At 32.7% G+C, this 20,425-nt stretch overlaps 3 protein-coding genes across 5 annotated transcripts; all 3 read left to right on the top strand.

Moving 5' to 3' along the window:
* The first annotated feature begins 450 nt into the window (after window positions 1–450).
* On the top strand, window positions 451–2,281 carry LOC110609495 (non-specific lipid transfer protein GPI-anchored 7). 3 transcript variants are annotated; one of them, XM_021749090.2, is made up of 4 exons: window positions 454–853; window positions 1,236–1,274; window positions 1,488–1,526; window positions 1,965–2,281. In XM_021749090.2, the coding sequence occupies exons 1-4, from the start codon at window positions 529–531 to the stop codon at window positions 2,048–2,050; spliced, it is 489 nt and encodes a 162-aa protein (XP_021604782.1). In that variant the 5' UTR covers window positions 454–528; the 3' UTR covers window positions 2,051–2,281. The 3 variants fall into 3 exon arrangements, with proteins under 3 accessions (XP_021604784.1, XP_021604782.1, XP_021604783.1); XM_021749092.2 differs by lacking the exon at window positions 1,488–1,526 and having other exon boundaries at window positions 451–853; XM_021749091.2 differs by lacking the exon at window positions 1,236–1,274.
* A 1,233-nt stretch (window positions 2,282–3,514) lies between these two features.
* Window positions 3,515–8,043, top strand: LOC110609492 (FAM10 family protein At4g22670). The gene is made up of 11 exons (XM_021749085.2): window positions 3,515–3,993; window positions 4,076–4,127; window positions 4,246–4,401; window positions 4,518–4,605; window positions 4,720–4,800; window positions 4,907–4,971; window positions 5,094–5,234; window positions 5,994–6,110; window positions 6,199–6,390; window positions 6,764–6,821; window positions 7,592–8,043. The coding sequence occupies exons 1-11, from the start codon at window positions 3,884–3,886 to the stop codon at window positions 7,687–7,689; spliced, it is 1,158 nt and encodes a 385-aa protein (XP_021604777.1). The 5' UTR covers window positions 3,515–3,883; the 3' UTR covers window positions 7,690–8,043.
* A 6,285-nt stretch (window positions 8,044–14,328) lies between these two features.
* Window positions 14,329–16,416, top strand: LOC110609497 (MYB-like transcription factor ODO1). The gene is made up of 2 exons (XM_021749095.2): window positions 14,329–14,743; window positions 15,364–16,416. The coding sequence occupies exons 1-2, from the start codon at window positions 14,481–14,483 to the stop codon at window positions 15,941–15,943; spliced, it is 843 nt and encodes a 280-aa protein (XP_021604787.1). The 5' UTR covers window positions 14,329–14,480; the 3' UTR covers window positions 15,944–16,416.
* The last annotated feature ends 4,009 nt before the right edge of the window (window positions 16,417–20,425 follow it).

The raw sequence follows: 20,425 nt of genomic DNA, 5'->3' as shown, positions 1-20,425 counted from the left end.
TGTATTTTTAGAAAAATTCATAAGTTTGTGATTGTTTTAATATTAATTAATTAAAATATTTTATTTTATAAAATTAAATCAATTAGTTATTTTATAAAAATTGTTAATTAAGTTAATTTAACTTTGATTAAATAAATTAGATAATGTGAATATTTAAAATTATAGAAAAAATAATATATAAAAAATTTACATAATTAATGTTTAAGGTGTTAATATTTTTTTATAAAAAATAAAAATATTTAAACATAAAAATAAGTTAATAAATTTTCTAAAACTTTAATAATAATTTCCCTTGCGATTATTATTTGGTTTACTAAAATTCTTATTCTTTCAATTATTTTTTTCCCGACCGGAGCGGATTTAACGTCCATCGCGGCGACGTGGGGCCTTTAATTTTCTTCCTTTTTCTTGTAAGAAAGCAACACCTACTGAAGGAGACCGTTATAAATATAGAGGAGACCGAAGAGCTGAACAGACGCAAAGTACCCCCACCACTTCTATCCCACCTTCCCTCCTTCAGGAAAGAAAATGGCCTCTTCAACAACCATGTCCGTTGTGGTCATGATGGTGGCCGTCCTCCTCGTCAGCACCAGCACAACCACAACACAAGCGCAGAACATCGCAAATTGTGCGCAGAAGCTAATCCCATGCGGCGAGTACCTCAACACCACAACCACGCCTCCAGAGTCTTGCTGTGGCTCCATCAAAGATGCCGTCAAGAACGACCTCACTTGCCTCTGCAACCTCTACAACACCCCTGGTTTGCTTCAAAGCTTTAATGTCAACGTCACTCAGGCCATCGCGCTCACCAAGCGATGCGGTGTTAACGCCGATCTCACTGCTTGCGGCAAAGGTAAGTTGATAATGTGTATTTGCGTTAAGAAATTAGAATTTTGTCTGGGCTTTTAACTGATTTGAAGCGAATTGGTAAGTTTTTGGGTTTGGAATGTCTAATTATCTAATGGATTCAGAATAACTAGTTGGGATTTGTAAAGTTTTGCGCTTTGATCATTTGGGGAGAATATTTGAAGATAGAAAAAAGACAGAAAAATAAATTACAGCTTGTTATCCCTGGAAGTCTCAGTTGTTTGATTGTAACAAATCAACATATATTTGGAAAATTAGAGAATGGAGAATCTCGAAGTTCATCTATTGTCTACTTTCATAATTATTTTTTCCCCCCTCAATTATGTGATTATTTTTAGTTTGCTGCTAATCATCTACTTCATATTCAGATGCCGCTGAGCCATCTGCTGCCATTCCACCGCCCCCAGGTAAATTTCTGTTCCCATGACAGAAAAATAAATTATAGCTTGTTATCCTTGGAAGTCTCAGTTGTTTGATTGTAACAAATCAACATATATTTGGAAAATTAGAGAATGGAGAATCTCGAAGTTCATCTATTGTCTACTTTCATAATTATTTTTTTCCCTCCTCAATTATGTGATTATTTTTAGTTTGCTGCTAATCATCTACTTCATATTCAGATGCCGCCGAGCCAACTGCTGCCATTCCACCGCCCCCAGGTAAATTTCTGTTCCCATGGCTTGAAAACAACTCTCTTTCTCGATTCAATTTCACTTTCTTCAATTTGATTTTTGGATCTTTCAAAGCTATTGTAAAATGGAGCGAGATGAATCCTGTTGTTTTCCAAGCAAATCACCCTCACAACTGGCATGATTGGAAGGGTTGTGAAAAGGGTTTCAGGGTGATGCCTGCCTGGCCTGCTCCTGCCCTCGGGTCCTCGCTGGTGCTTTCGGTGCCACAGATTTTACTTTAATAACTGGGGGCCAACGAGCACACATTTAACGAGGCTGTTAATATTTGTCCCCACATAATTAATAATAGTCTAATAGTAACATAAAAGTATAATTTGCTGCGCATGCCTTTCCTTTGAAATGATTCTTGGTGATCTTGAATAGTAACTAAAAAATGGCATGGCATTTGTTGTGATCTTTTTACAGGAGTGCCGGGAAATGATGGCAACAAAATGGCATGGACGGGATTTTCTGGCTTGCTCTTATTATGGGCTTCTTCCCTAATTTTTTAGATCATGAGAGATAAGATTGATTAGTAGTAGTTTATTTATATGTGTGGTTATGGTGGTGAGATCATTCATGTATCAGGGAGCTGTATTTTCCGCATTTGGAGATTTTTGTTCTTCTCTTGCTTAAATATGCCATTGATTTGAACATTGTTGCCGCTGTAGGTCAAGGTCTCTTATTTATTCTGCTTTTATGGTGCATTTGTTTTGAAAATTGAAATTTCGTTTCTCTTGGCACTTTTGGGTTTGGTCATTGTTGTTATTCTCAAGTTGCCGAAAATTGAAGTAATCGGGAAGATTGGGTTGACCGACTTCATTGGGGTTGGGCCTCATTATTAATCCGTACTTTCTGGGACTGCAAACCACTCCGTTTACAAAAATAGAGTGGATTAGGCCCACACGGACGTCCAACTTTGACAAGTTTGCATTTTTCTGATTATCACGGGCTTCTACTCACATGAAAATTAGAGTGTTCGTTTCCAGTATGCTTCTATTTAAGCATTGAAATCGAAATTAAAGTTTCACTTATTTAATTTTTCTTAATCAGATTTATAAGAAAAATTAGTACTACGTATTTTAGTCCAGGTTTTGTAATTTAGCACGGGTTTGGTTATAGTTCCGATTCTATTATAATGATTAGTTTGGATACTAGTTTTTGTGCCTAAAAATATAATTTACTTGTGTTTTACGTTGAAATAGAAAAATAATCATAAATTTTTAACATGAAACAGACTATATTATATAAAAATATTTAATAATTTTTAATCACATACTAACATGTGAAAATCAAAATACAAAAACCCCATACTTCCGGTCCAGACTACAAAACAAAATAGAAAAACTCCAACTGAGCAAAGGAAAAACAAACAGAAATATACAAGTCTATAATTTGGTAAAATTCCCACGTTAGAATTAGGCCGTATCGTTTAAGAAATTTCCAGCAATTGACGTGTCAAATTCCAATATGTGTTATTCTTTTTTGAAATATGTGCGGTTAATCCAACCTTTACCAGTGGTGTGAGGGAGAGGGTTGTTCATCTGTTTTATTTTAGTAGAAGAGGTACAAACCGTGGAAGTGGTGGTTATTTTAATATATGTAATAGATTTTTTTTTCATTTGTGTTATACTTTTAGCATCCATACTTATAATTATTATAAAATATTCTGTTACGTTTTTTCTTTCAATAAAAATTAAAAATTAAAAAAATAAAATTTAAAATTTTTAAAGATATTCAAATATATTTATTACTGGACTAAATATGTGAGTGTTATTATAACTATTATTTTAAATATATTTTTTAAATTTCATTATGTTTTCTTTAAATGTATTTTTCAACAAATTAATTGTTAAATGAATATAATTATAAAATTTCGTTTTTAAAACTTAATTGTATTCATTATAATAATTATTAAATTTGTTGTAAAAACTTACTATTTTTAGCAATCATAAATACATAATACTATGTTGTAGGCTAAAAAAATATAAAAATAAAAAGTTATAAATAAATGGATTCTATTTATGTTTTTCATGAATATCCATGATAAATGGGTATGGAAAAATATTTCACATCTAATCTAATAGTACCGTTGGTCACACTAGCCCCCTCAATCTGGAACTGATAACTGATTGATTCACGCACAATGGGTCCAAATCCAATCCTCAACCGCATTGGTTATAAAAGTAACCGAATGGCGTCCCATATCTGATAGAAAGCTACTGGAAAAACCGCCCGCTCAGTCTACTTCGTCCAACACTGCTCTACACTTTGTCTCCTCCGTTCCCATTTCCATTTCCATTCCAAAGTCCCTTTGATCAACCACTCCCTCCGCCACTCTCAAAATGGACGCGACTAAACTTAAAGAACTGAAGCTTTTCATCGAACACTGCAAATCCAGCCCCTCCATTCTCAGCGATCCTTCCCTTTCTTTCTTCCGCGACTACCTCGAGAGGTAAAAGAATACTTTTATGTCTTTTGGACTTTCACTCTTTATTTTCTTCTCTCATTTTGCTTTCTTCGAATCATTGGTTCAGTCTTGGCGCTAAGCTCCCTACCTCTGCTTACAACCACGCCGACTCCAAATCGGTACTCTTATTTTCTCATTTTCACTATTTTCCCTTTTTTTATTATGCGAAAATGAATAGTTTTGTGTTTGTATATGTAATTTCTTGCACGGGAAAACTATGTTCTTCTGGGGATGCAGAAGAGCTATGTCGTGGAAGAGAGCGACGAGGAAATGGAGGATAAAGAAGGTCCACAAGGAGAGCCTGAACAGGAAGAAGAGGAGGACGAGATAATCGAATCAGACATTGAGCTCGAAGGAGAGGTTGTGGAACCTGATAATGATCCTCCTCAGAAGGTATTTTTTGGGAGTTACATCATTTGTGCTTTTGATTTTATTCCATTCATAGTATCTGATAATTATTTGCATACGGTTTACTTATTGCGTTTGGTTATGGTATTCGGTGTTTGCAGATGGGTGACCCCTTAGTAGAAGTCACAGAGGAGAAACGCGAGGCTTCGCAAGAGGCAAAGGCCAAAGCTATGGAGGCTATTTCTGAAGGTGTTTAAGTGAATGATTAGATAGATGCTTATGTATAACGTTTAATGTGATATGGATTGATTTTGTGCTTTTATAAGAATGTGATTGCATTACTTGGATTTTCTTTCACTGCAGGCAAATTGGAGGAAGCGATTGACCATTTATCAGAAGCTATTTCCCTCAATCCGACTTCAGCAATCATGTATGCGACCAGAGGTAAATGTTCATTAGTGTTTTGCAAGTTATATTTTGCTTAGTTTGGTATTGGTGTGTTTTTTATTGTTTTTATCGTTAACTTTTGTGCATATATAATGTTCTACAGCTACTGTTTACATCAAAATGAAGAAGCCCGATGCTGCCATCCGGGATGCTATCGCTGCCCTTGAGGTTGTTGCTTTCCCAACTTATTTGCACTGCTTATCTTCTACGTATATTTATATATGTAGGATAGCATGCTGTAATCTGATACTTTGAGTGGAAGTTTGATTTCTGATAATTTCTTGTTTCAGATCAACTCAGACTCAGCTAAGGGCTACAAGTCTCGTGGCATGGCACAAGGAATGCTTGGTCAGTGGGAAGAGGCTGCCAAGGATCTTCATCTGGCATCAAAGTTAGATTATGATGAGGAAATAAGTGCTGTGCTCAAGAAGGTCTCTCTCTCTCTCTCACACACACGCACTCTGATTTGTGTGACTGTCAGACAAAATCTCTTAGAAGTAGATATATAAACTTTTACATACTATTTCCTGAATAAATAGAAAAAAAATCGAAATTGAACTAGTACAAATTATTTTTGAGAAATGCTTGATACAGACTTATAGAACAGCAACTTCTAATCACATGTTAAATAACATGCTCCATGCATGCTTGTGCTGGGGATGTAGAATAAAATAAAGGCCTTTAAATTATGTAAAGGCTGCTATTTATAGGAAGTTAACTGGCTTCTACAAATCTCATTTCTTTTCTTTTAAACTAAAATTATCAACTTTTATTCTAATTCTATGTATTTATATCTTATAAAATTTGAGTTCTTTTTGTCAAATTTGGAGCATGAGAAATTATTTTTTATTATCCGTGTTATTTATATTATTAATTTAGCTATAAATTAGTTATTGTTAAAGCCTGTTTCCATTATTTGGCCGCGGACGTGACCACGATTTAAGTCATCCTCTTATGGTTTGCAATTGCATTTTAACTTCTCAATTTCAATGGGACTGAAAGGGGAAGTGGGGGGGGGGGGGGTGTTAGCTGACTCGGTTCTGGTTTTTGGAAGCAATAAGTTGATTTGATTGTTGGTGTATACTATTTAGCTTTCCATAACATGCATATTATGTGAAATAAGAAGAGCTTCATTGGTGCAAACAATTTTGTTTGACATCTCATTGGAACTGCTCTGTTTTACTACGTAGGTTGAACCCAATGCCCGCAGGATTGAGGATCATCGTAGGAAGTATGAAAGGCTGCGCAAAGATAGAGAGGATAGAAAGATTGAGCGGGAGAGACAACGTCGACGTGCCAAAGCACAGGTAGCTAGTTATATTCATAGTTCAACAAATTTAGTTCATCGGTTGCTATCTTTTCATTTCTGATGCTTTTATTGAACATTGTATACAGGCTGAGTATGAGAAAGCAAAGAAGCAAGAGCAATCATCTTCCAGCAGAAAATTCGGAGGGATGCCTGGTGGCTTTCCAGGTGGAATGCCAGGTGGGTTTCCTGGTGGAATGCCAGGAGGGATGCCTGGTGGAACGCCCGGAGGTTTCCCAGGTGCGATGCCGGGGAATGTTGATTTTAGTAAAATCTTGAACGTAAGAATATTTGAGATTGTTTTCCCTTTTTATATTCCATAAAGAATTTACTGTACTTCTGTTCCTGTTTGAAGTTTGAAGGGTTTTTCCTTTTCTTGAACCTTTTTCATTTATCTTGTCCAACTATAAGGAAATTGACTTATGATCGCATGTTTTACTTAGATGATATGATAACGTCTCCTGCACTAAGATAAATTCACATGCTCAAGCAAATATGTGTGCATACAAGATGTGGAGGCATGTGGACAAATTTTGGCCAATCCTGAATTGTTATGCATAAATGAATTATTGAGTCGGTGAATATTTTTTTTTTCTTCTTATTCTCAATGTGTGTGCTACAGTTCATTTTCATTTTTTTTTTCTTTTTCCGCAGGACCCAGAACTGATGGCTGCATTTAGTGATCCTGAAGTCATGGCTGCCCTTCAAGATGGTACAATTTTTTGCCTGTTAACATTATTGTTTTAGGGTTTTCTTATTTTACATTTTAACCCAAACTGTCTAACAATTTGCAAGTTGTTGAGATTTTATGTTATTCTGGCTATAAGATTTCACTAGAAACACCTGTCCTAGTAATGATGTTAAATGATTCATATTCTTGAACTTTGAACAACTTATCTATGCTTCTACATTTTTACTGAAACAATCATTTTGCATTTAACTCGGGCTTTTAAATAGTTAGATCAACCTTCACTTGGAAGTAGATGAAATTAGTCATGTTCCTGGTTTTTCAATGATTAATTACTGCAGGATGAAACTATGCTTTTTAGATTTTGGTGGTGATCCAATTTATGTTCGTACTTGTTTGCTCAATAGCTAAAGCTAATGCTGCTCGAATATCTCATAGTTGTGGGTGAACTATGTAGTACAGTAGTACCAAAAATGTTCAGAGAAAATTCTTACTGGACTAATATCAGGATTGAGGACTCAGGACCATATATTTTGTTCCTAAATTTTAGCTTTTGATGAAAGGTTAGTGGAATTAGGTATATGTCTGTGTTTTCTGCATGCCACTGATGATGGTGTCGAGGGTAAAGGGTTCCCTTCAACGTTCCTTTTTTGTCAATCCATGTGAACCATGACCATTTGCATGCCCCTACGCATTACCATATCATTCGCGATTACTGAAATTCTCCAATGAATCCAAAACAAATTGTGCATATCTCATAATTATCCTTATGAATTTGGATGATGGCTTTGCAGTAATGAAGAACCCAGCCAATCTTGCTAAGCACCAAGCGAATCCCAAGGTAGCTCCTGTAATTGCAAAGATGATGAGCAAATTTGCAGGCCCAAAGTGAATGAGGTTCAAAGTTGACATCATGTGCTAGTTTCATAGCTTTGATAATTGTGTAGTTCTTCCTTTCCAATTGCTGTTGAGTTCATTAGCGTGGACTCTGTTTGGCTATCCAATTATCTCGAGCGTGGATAGTTTGAAGTGTTGTAAACGGAACTGATTCATTTCGTAAATTGAAAATGTTCCGTTGAAATTTGCAGACCAGTACCATGTTATTGAGGCAGCATTATTTTTGGGTAGTGTACTTTAGTATCCTTTTGATTATGTGAATTTTTTTTTTTCTGAGATAAAGGTTACATTATCGCCTATGCTTTGTAGCTTTTAATTATGTGGTTGAAAAACCGATTTGTAGCTTTTAGATTTATATCCAATGATTGGGAATGCATGCTAAACAATTTATATATCAGCTTTTTAACTTTTCATATATCGAGATTTGAACAACTGGTGGTTGATCATTCAAAAGTTGGCCTCGCAACAATCTTCTGCTTTGTTGAAGCCCTTGTAATCCCGTAATTCAATTGATGATTTGGATCGCTGAGCTAAAGAAGACATTTTCTTCCGGTAGCATAGGCAATGGCATGATTAGTTAGTTTGGAACTGAATACAAATTCCACAACAATATATCAAACGAAAATTAGCACCGCATAGAAGAGTAGCCGTCCGCTGAAACAGATGCTGGAGCTTTCTGGATTGATGATGAGATTGGGGAAATACCATTTCTGGAGCTTTCTTTGTCAAGCTGTAAGAAAAGATGAAAAGAAATCAGTGCAAGGAATGAAATTTTTGGCAATTCCTGTGCTGGCCATGTCCACGGAGGTGCCCCCACCAAACCCATCATCTTCAGCAGTACTTGAGCATCAAAATCTCCTTAGCCAAACTAGTTCTGTACTTTAACATTGAAGCTTGAGATGGTTGGAAGAAGAGGAAAATGACCTGTTACCCATTGGGAATTACCGACCAATGAAATGTCCTTTTTGCTTCGAAAGACTTGGTCAATAAGAGATGCTGAAATTTGAATTCAGGTATCTGTCCAATCATATCCCTCAGTTACCTACTTATATCACCTCAAATAATGTAGCCACCAAACCCATAAGAGGCACCAACTCTCATGTTGCTATCGATGAATCTGTGAAAGTTTCGGTACAAAGATAGCCAATTCAAGTAAAAGTATATGATGGAGGAATCATATCGGAAGAGAAAGTTATTAAAAGGTAGTTAACAACTGTAACTATTTAGCGGTTAACAATTGTAACTGTAACAACCCATCAATAACTCGATAAAAGTATATTAAACCAAATTCATGCTATTTATATATTTCCTTTTTCCAGCTTTTTTCTTCCCGTTTTTAATTTTCCTGGAAAATAAGCTATCTTATGTAAAATATATTTGCAGCAGTATAAATCTAAATTAACCTAAAGAGAGAAAACATTAACAAGATAAGTCTCCATCATTTCAATGGGGTTTCACCAAAATCCACATATTAGCAAGCACAAGTTAGATATATAGCTTTTCTTTTTATCAACCAATCACCTTTCTTAATCCTTGATGTGTCTTTCATTTTCCTGAGACAGAAAAGCAGCAATTTGACCCATATAAGGAATTTTTTTTATTTTTTTTTTAAACTTGGTATTTGTTTGGTCATTATTTTACTGATGGCGGAGTTGATTTTATGGACCTTTTTCAACTGGTCTTACCTCTACTTGAACATTTATGTCCTAATTCTCCCAGTGGGCTGAGCATGATTCTCCTCTCATTCGCTCTCCAATTCTTGATTGCAATGTCGAAAATAACGCAGCTTTTGTTTCCTTTCTTTAGCTAAAAGCCACCCATAGGCTTTTAGGATTAGCTAGGTTTTCTTTCTTTCACTACTTGTTTTCTTCTTAATTTTATTAAGGTTCTGCTAATGAGTTAGATTATTACTCGAAAATTATGTAATTAAGACATTTAATATATATAATGGAGGCAACTATTAAAAACTCTAAAATTATGTAATTAAGCAAATTAATAAAATTTTATATAATTCTGTGGAAAATAGTCATTGCAATGCTTGTGATGAATTCCCATTAATTTGGTAGTTCGCAAGTCGCTGTAATGTGTGCTTGATGATGGTTTAGGCATAATTATGCAATTTACTCTTTGGATGCTCATTATTGAAGCAAAGTGGGATATTTTCATTTGGTTTGAATTAATTAAGCCCGTTACAATGTCATTAATCTTATTTATTTATTTTATTAAATAACCCAAAAAATATGTTGTTATAATTCAAGAATTGTAATATTTTAATCAAGAAATTAAAGAGAGGGCACAATAATACTTCAAAATCATTACAAATTATATCACCATAATTTGACTAGAATTTTTTTTTAAATCATTTTTCAAGTTAACCCTCTTTATCATAAAAGAACTTTCAGACAGGGTATTTAACCAGGCATATATGACTAATCAAGTGCATTGCATTGATCATTTGTATTATTATTTTTCACATGTTTGTCCTTGATTACTAGTGATACACAAACGAAAATTAATCATTTTAATAATAAATAAAACTAATAATAATAAAAGTTGGATCTCATATATGGTGGTTTATGATCATGAACTCACAACTGCTACAGTCGTGGCTAAGACAAAACCAGACAGACCCAACAATACAAGTAATCTCATTCTCAGCTAACTCACCACATTGAGTATTGGTGGGGTTCAATTGTAGCTGTCTTTCTACCTACAAAACATCTAAATTATACAAACAGTGTATACCTAAAAAAAACCATGCAGAGTTGGGTAGGTTTACGAAAAAAAAATCTTCATTCTGTATTCTTGCTGGGAGAAAACTTAGACGTGGTGGCTTTTGCATTATTTCTATTGTTGGGAGATTTTGAGCACTTCCCAAGTGTTTTTTTCTTGTTAATATGCTTATCCTTAAGATGCTTCTTAATCATTAAACATTGCCAAACTTAATAAATAATACAAACTAATTAACAATAACATACTATAATTCAATAGCTTAATGTCAAGGTACAAGATGCAGTGCCTTGCAAGTAATTTGAAAATTCCCATTTGATTTTTTAACACGTGGCAAGAGGATAGCTGAGGCAAAAGATTTCAGAGGCAATCTGTTATGATTATACAATTGTGGCTACCAATTACTTAGCTTGATGAATTGGGTTAATCTATATATGCTATACACAGTTTAAATAACCAAAATTAAATGAGATATACAGTAACAATCCAATTAAAACTAAACACAAATTTGTTATTATTTTAAATTTATATAATTATTAGGCGGAATTAAATTTTCAAATATTATAATTTATTAATGTATCGACCATCTTAAAAATAATTTAATTAACTTTTAAATTTATTTTTTATTTAATTTAAAAAAAATAAATTAAAATTATCTAATAGGTTTTGAGTTAAGTAACCATTGATCATTTTTGTAATTCATAATGTGAGATCGATATCCATCCGATCATTTTAAAATTATTATACATACTAAAATTATGAGGCACTGTTTATAAAAATGTACGGATGACTTTTTATTACCAAGAGTATTTTTGATCGTTATCAAAATATGAGCAAGTGAAAATGAAGAGGGTAAAGGGTCCACATTGAACAATATAAAAACCTAGGCGATAAGAGATGCAAGTCAAAGACCAAGAAATGGGATCATGAACTAACCCCAACTTGCCTGTATCTTTTAGATAACAAGATGACGAAACTCAAGACTTTGACATGGAAATCCCTCTCAGAAGACATGTGAAACAGAGATGTTAAACCACCGTTTTCCACTTTTAACTGATTAACTGGTCTCTAGATTTTAGGAAACCTCAAATCGCGATGGTCTACAACATGACAGCATGTGACTTAGTATTAAAAGTTTAGTGGGGTAAATGAATTTGGCCGAATAAAAGAGGATAGTAATGAAATTGTGTGTATTTTTAGAATAGTTTGATGTTAGAATTGCAGAAAAAGTCACATTATGGTTGTTATCACACAAGCATTTAAAATCTCCTACGATCATTTAAGGATGTTAGTCCAATTTACTCTTATTTCAGATTCTTGATTAAGATTCTTGATGGTTAGATTGAAGTTTTTTTCTAAATATCAGAATATGAAAAAGTCAAAAATCCTATTTATCTTGATATTTTAATTTTTTTTTAATTTAAATCAGACATAAAAAAGATATATATCTGTCGCGATACAGAAGGATATATTTCATAGGTTATTAGAGAACATGTTCATTAATCCAAAAACCAGAACATTTCTTGAAGCTTATACATTCGGGTCATATGGGTTGTGTTGGTGTTAATATAAATGTAGCGTCCTTGTCAAATGAATCTATAAATCATTTTCTCTTTTGTGCTCTTTTGCCATGATGTGCACGCATATGCATGAAAGTGATTTGCATTATATATATATATATATACTTAATTAGCTCAAAATTATATATAATTAACTGTCCATGCGTAATGTTTTTTATAAAAGATATTTCTTAATAAAATAAATTAGTTTTCATTATTTGATGAAATTTAATTTTGTTAATAAGATTTTCCAAAATATTATTTTTCTTAATTAAAAAGATATTTTATATTGACCAAGTTCTCTATGAAAACATTTTCAATTTCTTAAATATCCAAGCATAATTGATAGTGTACAATTTTATTTTATTAAAGAGTGAAATCTTATCACAAATAGCGTAATTTCCCCGTAACACATAAAATTAATATACTATTTATTAATTATCCATATCATATGCTAAGTATAATTAATGAGGACATTATTTTCTTTAAATACGTCATTTGGGATTGTAGAACTTAGAAGATAAGTTGGGATTTGGCAGGTTCTTAAGCAGCTCATGTAATGCATACTCCAAGGAAATTAAACAAGGCAAATCTGGGTTTCTTCTCAAATTTCATATATATATATATATATATTAAAAATTGAAATTAATTTCTAAAAAGAACAGATTTTCATTTTAAATTTAAATATTTGGAGTAATTCTCGGACACTGTTGAGCTTTCTTTTTTTTTTTTTAAAAAAAAAAAAAAAGCAATGTAAGACTTTCCTAAACGGCTCTTAATAAAAAACTCTCGTAAATTATACACTCACTTCCGTATTGCATTGATTTTATTTAATTCCTTAAACATTATCTAAGGATCTCTGATTTTTTTACTTTTTGAAAAAAAAGTTTCATTCACCTAATTTTAGCTCAAAACAAGAAATGAGTTTTCTTTTAATTTTTAGTCTAAATTACGAAATTACAAAATTTATTAATTTAGTTCATGAATTTTAATTTCTGGGCTAAGTTTGACAAAAATTAAAACTTTTAAATTAAAATTTGAATATATATTAAAGTTAATAATGAGCTAAATTAAACATTTCAGAAGAGTAATATTGAAATTAAACATTTATCCATTTTCAATTTTTGGTGCATTATGAAAAAAAAAAAAGAAAACAAATAGGAATAAAGAAATTGATATTAAGAAAAAAATTTTAAATTAACATTTAAAAATTTATTGATTTAACGGAAAATATTTAAAAAAAAAAATTGTAGAGTTTCTGGCATTCAAGTGTTTAAAAAATAAATTTGTACACGAAGCACCAGAAATAAATAAAAGAAGGGACATTGCACTCTTTTCTTACAGCTATGTCTGTTTAAAGATCTTGTCTCTTTTATCTCTCGGGAAAAGGATTAAGATAACATGGACATAGAAATAAAACTATAAGTTCATGTTTTTTTTTTTTTAATCCCTGAATGTGGGAACAGAATAATAATTTGAACCCACTTAATTGGAAATAGAAATATCACTGTGAAAGTCCCCAAATTCCTGGGTTTACAGTTTCTTTTAATTACGTTTCTATCTTTTTTCGTAAAGCGATATATATTTTTATTTATTTTTTGTGCCGCTAAGACGACATATAATTCTTTGATATGTCTTCCAAGTACGGGCAGAAAATTACTTGTAATTCAACTCTGTCATCCTATATCTCCGGAAATTTAAAAAAGCAAAAAAAAAAATGTCGGCAAAAAATTAATAATTAATGCATGGTTTTCTTTAGCAGAAAAGGCGTGGGGTTGGGATAGTAAAAAAATTGGAGTAATTAAATAATTGGTGTTTGAGGATTGAAGGCTGAGTCTTTTCTGCTTCTCTTCATATCTAACATGTGTTGATTGCCACAAAGAAAAGTGATGCCAAAACTTAAAACCCATCTGAGAGGTTGATTTTCTCTGCAAATCAAACGGCTAATATTGCTAATGCAGATTAAGAAAAATTACTTCTCAGCCACAAGATATGAAAAGCCTATCCCAACAAGGACACGTAAACTTGGTGATGACGAAATGGGTGATGGAATGGTTGAGTAAGAGTGCAATCAGGAGGAGTGGGGTTGTGTAGGAAAATGGGAAGATTTTTATTTTTATTTTTATTTTTTCATTTTCAAAAATTGGCTGTTTTTGTTTATATATACAACCCCGTCCAATAAATATATTTTAATTGTAAAATTATTTTGTATCCACACATACACTAACAAAGCCATTTTAGTTCCCATGTCCCTTTCAGAAACCAATGGTGGACCCTTCCCTCCAATATCCATACATGTTGTTTCTATATATTTGTGTACACACAGTGTGTATTATTTTAGGGTATACCAAAGTTGAGGACTTTATATAAATGCGGGTGTGGGGCTTTTGAGTCTTTACAAGGAGCGTTGGTGAGACTTTCTAGCATTAGTGCAACTTGTTCAAAGCTAGTGGTGGTGTTTGCTCTCTATCTAGTGTATGTGTATGTGTGTGTGATTATGGGTAGGCAACCTTGCTGTGATAAACTTGGGGTCAAGAAAGGACCATGGACAGCTGAGGAAGACAAGAAGCTCATCAACTTTATTCTCACCAATGGACAGTGCTGTTGGAGAGCTGTTCCTAAGCTTGCCGGACTCCGGCGGTGTGGCAAGAGTTGTCGTCTTCGTTGGACTAATTATCTTCGCCCTGACTTGAAGAGAGGCCTTCTCACTGAAGCAGAAGAACAATTGGTGATTGATCTCCATGCTCGTCTCGGCAATAGGTTGATAATCTCTCAATAATATAACGTGTTATTGATTTGTTAGTGAAACAGATGATCATGCATACAAAAAGCATTATTAAATTTCTAGCATTTTGCTGTTTTTTATTAATTAATAAGCGTTTGGTGTGGTGGCTTCGTCGTGGACACGTCTTCTGCCGCCTTATATTTACATAATACGTATAGTTTCTTACTGTAAAACTAAACTTTTGTTTTCTATGGAGAAGAATAATGCAGTTCAGAAGCGTTTGACATGGTGACAAGTATGTACATACATAGTCTCGAGGGGAAGGTGCACCTAATATTTTGCCAAGGATTTGATTAATTATGATCGTGATGATTTATCTGTATTTCAACAATAATATTTTAAACCATTTTCTTGTTATATTGTTTATATTCTGAACTAACTAACAAGCAAGCAAGCTATAGAAGTTTGTCAACGAGATTAAAGGAAGTTGTACAATTAATGATCCCATCTTGGTGTTTAGCTTTCCAATTATTATTTTCCATATTATCCTCAGTTTTCTTGAGATTCAATTAACAAAAACATTTGAGGTTCAGCATTTTCTTGAAATTCTTGGTATCTAATTATTCAATATTTCCACTTCCTTTTATTTGCTTAGGTGGTCCAAGATTGCTGCTAGGTTGCCTGGAAGGACAGACAATGAGATCAAGAATCACTGGAACACCCACATCAAGAAAAAGCTTCTTAAGATGGGAATTGATCCTGTTACGCATGAACCCTTCCATAAAGAAGCCAAGACGGAGGAGGAGAGTTCATCTATATCCCAGACTGATAATCTTTTGCCGGAATCTGCCAACAGCAACAACAACAATAGTAGCAGTATGCAAGAAAACGATGGCATCGTTAACTCGGAGGAAAATACAAGCTCACCGCATGAAAATTGCTGTAGTAATGAATCGATTTTGATAGATAGTATTTGCAAAGACGAAACGTTATTGAATAGCTTGTGGATGGATGAGCCTCCCCTAGTTGACTCATCATGGAACAATAACAATCCTCCTGCAATGGGAAATACTAATTATAATGGCGAAATGGGTTATCCATATCCATCCTGGGAAGACAATTGTTCCTGGTTATTGGATTGTCAAGATTTCGGAGTCCATGATTTTGGGTTTGATTGCTTCGACAATCTGGAATTTAAGTCGCTTAACACATTAGAGATGGGAGACAAGCATTAGGACATACTTATGGTACGTTGAGGGGTCGAAGCAAATCCTAGAATTTAAGGTTTAAATGCATGCGAGGAAAAAGTTAGAAGAAAATGGCACAGAAAGGAAGATCATCCTGCATGTGCAGCTGATGAAGTGAAATTAGGTTTTGAAAGTGCTGAATTTTACAAGTTATGCATCAGATTATCGTTGGGGGGTCGAAGCAAATCCTGATTTCTTTACAGGTTTCTCACCAACCAAGTCAAAAACACTACACCAAACCCTTCCCCAAAAAATCATTAAATTGTGACATAATTATTCTTGATGCTTTTTACGAATGTTGTAATCTTTTGTGTAAGAGATAGGGACATGTTTGGACCATTTTATAAAAAAAAATGCAAGTGGGCATTTCAGAAAATTAATTATAACAATATTTGTATATGGAATTGTATGATATTGCAAATAATGGAAGTAGATAATATATTATTTGTGTTTGTTGGTTATAATACCATCCAGCCAGTCAGTCTTTTCTTTTAGTTCAATTATTTTGAACGATATAAAATATTTAAATTTCAATTTTGTTCTCTGTTAATTATGTTATGAAAATATTTATTAAATTTTTTTATCATCGATATTTATATTATGAAATATATTAAGTTTTTTTTTAAAAGAAAAATATATATATATGATCAAACGAAAACTTTGAAACAGAAAATTAAAAGCAAGAAAAAGGACAAGGCTTTAAATTAAATTAAGCAAATGTTTTATCCATTATTTAAGTAGCCATTACAAACAGTGCCGTTTAGTAGGGCACATGAATATGCGTATATACAATTGAGCATCGTATGATATTGTGCACTTTCACTCGTGGAACAAGAAGGAAGCTCTGAATTAGCTAAGAATACTCATAGTTGCAGAAGATAATATAAATATTAGGTTTAAGTGTAGCTTTTGAAGTGAGCACGTATATACCCACTCCATTAGTGTTAATTTTGTTTTGTTTTAAAGAAGTTGTCATTATCTCCCTCATTACATTGAAGAGAAGAGAAGAGATGTTCAGGACAAAACTAATGCTCTAATTTAATTCCACTTTAAGCAATAATCTCAATCATTATCCTCTCAAATATGCCCATTACCTTAGTTTTTAGTGCGCGTTGATTTATATATCAAACGCTGTCAAGCACCACAGCTAGCTAGCTAGCTGTTCCTTCAGTCAGTTCTTTACCATCTTTCTAAATTGTTTACAAAATTCAAAAGCTATCACCATTTAAATTCTTAATAATCTATCAATGGCCTTCAGTTTAATGATACTGGAATGATCTCCCTACTGCATGGTTGGATAGAGTCCCTTGACAAACGCTCTACATGCTATTATAATATTTAGCTTGCTTTATCCATATAGAATTTTGTAATCCATTGTTTTTGATAATTAATTATAATTAAGGTGCCCATCTTCTAGAGAGAAGATCATTCAAAGGAGAAGCCTGGTATTTCAGAATTCAGATGATACCTATAGCTACTTATTTTACAAGATTATACTACCTAATATACTAATCTAGGATAATGGCATAAAGCATACAGAGTTTGAATTTTCAGTCTCTAACAGGGAATGCCTGCTTCAGTCATGTCTATCTCTACCAACCACTAGTTTAATCTGTTGATTATTTATGACCACTAATTAATTACATGCCACCTTAATCACTTGATGAATAAGATTTGTTAGTGAAATAATGTCAAAGAAAATGATTTGGTATACAAGTTAATCTCAACAAATTTTATATAATATTGACTCGATTGCGACACCATCAAATTAGGCCTCAAATTCAATATAGGTATCAATCAAGCTTGAAAAAGTTGAAAATGAGTTGATAATATATACCTTGAAAAAATAATAAAAATAATATAAGCAAGAAAAGGAAAATAAAATTAGCAAGATTAATTAACAAGTTTAATCTAGAAGTCAATTGCTATCAAAATGCACACTGTGATCTATAGGCTTCTACGTCGATGTGAATTTTCTTAAGTAACAAGTTATAGCAGATAATTGCAATATAAAAAATTATTTACCAAGTCACATAAGCTAAACGTTTTAGAACTAATCTATGTGCACATATGAAAGAATATATATATATAAAAATGGAAATGTACCAGAGAGCAGGAGAGAGGTACTTTTATCAAAAACTACAGTTCCTTGTATTGAAGACCAAGGTAACTTTCTGGTACGTATTTAACTAGGAAAAAAAAAGAGAGAGAGGTAGAGAGAAAAGAAAAGAAGAAAAGATGAAAATATGAAGAGATGGATATGTGTGGAGACTCTACACCTAAAGAATTGAGCATGCATGCTCCGCAAGTGAGTATTGATAATATAATAATAATAAATTTCATTAAGATTGTAATACCTGTATAAGAGAAATAAAAGAGTTTTGTGCATAAAAGTCATTCGATCTAATTAAATGTGAAAGGTTCGACTTGCATAATGCACAAGTCCGACTTTCCATATTTCTAACTTCATCTATATTCAAAATGAGCAAAGCCAACCTTACCAAAACTCGAAGAAAGTATATTGATTTATTTAAAACATCTTGGGTTATGCTAAGACCATGAATGTGTATGTTATAGAGCTGACAAGGAATAATGTGTAGGATGGATAGAGTATAGATTAAGCGGCTCAGTATTTATTAGCCGATTGTCCACTATTAATATCTGAAAAGATGACCGTCTGAATATTCTAGATCCAAATATAAATATCTCTGGACCAATCACCTTAGGAAATAGATTTTAACCACTCCATCTAAAAAATTATTAATCTCTTCTAAAACACCAATCTGAATGAAGCAGAAGGGTCAACCCTATTAACTTTGACTCCAAACAATCAGAGTTATTAATTTTTTGTGAATCAAATATTTACTTACTGTGTTTCCATTTTTTTTCTTGTCAGATTTCAGACTATCAAGTATATTGCTAATGGTAGAGAGGAGCAATAGGTAGTTAGGTAAAAAAAATGGAGTGATTAGAAAGTGGAATGTAGAACGATGATGATGATATATTGGTAAATGTTTTATGAAGGGTACATTTTTGCTGATGCTTCTGCTTTCGATTGTTATTTTGAAAAGAACAAGGTAAGAGTCTATATTACAATGAGGTTAAAAGTTGCCCATCTCTTTTGATGTCTACGTTCCATCTAAATAAAGCTAAAGTAACTTATTATGCCCATTCTTCTCTGAAAAATAAAATAAATAAGTAAACATATACCCGTGGGGCTTGGCAGTATGTGACCCTGGCATGGACTTTTGTGATTTGGGCATCATTAAATCTTTGAGGATTATTGTGACGTCCCACTCAGTATGGGATGCAAATCCCTCATCGGCCGCGCACAAAGAATTGGAAGGATTAGCTAGAAAATATCAAATAATTTAATTGATTATTTTGGGTGAAATGAAAAATCACTTTAAAAATTATTAGAATCAATTTGGATCAAACTGTTATAAATTTATATATTATAATATTTTTGTAAAAAAAATTATACTTTAATTTTTAAATTTTAATATAATTAATGGATTGAATATTTATATTTTTATATTTTTATTCTATTTAAATTAGATATCTTTTCATTTTTATTAATTTATTAGTTGAATATTTCAAAACTTAATCAAAGAAAAGATTTTTTTTCTCTCAAAAATACCCATTTACTTTTCAAATTGGTTTTCTCCCTTCTTTGTTTTCCTAATGTTTTCCTAAAAAAATTAAATTCTCCTATGTTTATACCCTTTATTCTAAATCACCAATTCCCATTTCTCAAAAATCTTATTCTTATTTCTCCTCCATTTCTTTGACTTATTTCTATTCCCTGACCCAATGAATTCCTGAAAAAAATTTTCGCTTGATAACAATGGCGGCCCTGATAAATCCTCCCACAACAACAATACACAACACAACCAACACCACCTTCTTCTCTATTATGGCCATAAAAATAAAACAAAATAAAGCACAGAACCCTGCACTCTTGTTTGTGATAAATAAGTTTGTATATGGAGAATCGGTTAGTGTGAGAAGAAAGCAATGTTTTCAAAGAATTTGTGAAGTCAAATGTTGAATTTGGGTTAGTTAATTTTGTTAATCGATCTGTGTGCCCACTTGCCGAGAAAACCAAATAGACCCTCAGTTTTTAGCAAACAATAGTTGATGTGATTAGGGCTGGACATATTCCCATATTAAACAATGTTTCTGTGTTTTTCCTCTAATTTTTACAACTTAAAGCTAGTGAAGTAACGGCCTTGTTGATTTATTGGGGAGATATTAATCTTGATTATTAAGATAGGTGATGTGGGCTTTCACGGAAATGATTCAAATAATTTTTTACATACTTTTTATTTAATTTAAAATAATTAATTTAAATTATTTAATAATTTCTTATTAACTATTATATACCATTTTAATATTCTATTAATGTGGGATTTTCACATGCAGCCACTGTCTTTCGCATGGAAAATATAGAATACAAGGTAATAATAA

The sequence above is a fragment of the Manihot esculenta genome, chromosome 2 (assembly GCF_001659605.2).
Source record: "Manihot esculenta cultivar AM560-2 chromosome 2, M.esculenta_v8, whole genome shotgun sequence".
Classification (NCBI taxonomy): domain Eukaryota; kingdom Viridiplantae; phylum Streptophyta; class Magnoliopsida; order Malpighiales; family Euphorbiaceae; genus Manihot; species Manihot esculenta.
This window is presented reverse-complemented; position numbering and strand designations above follow the sequence as displayed.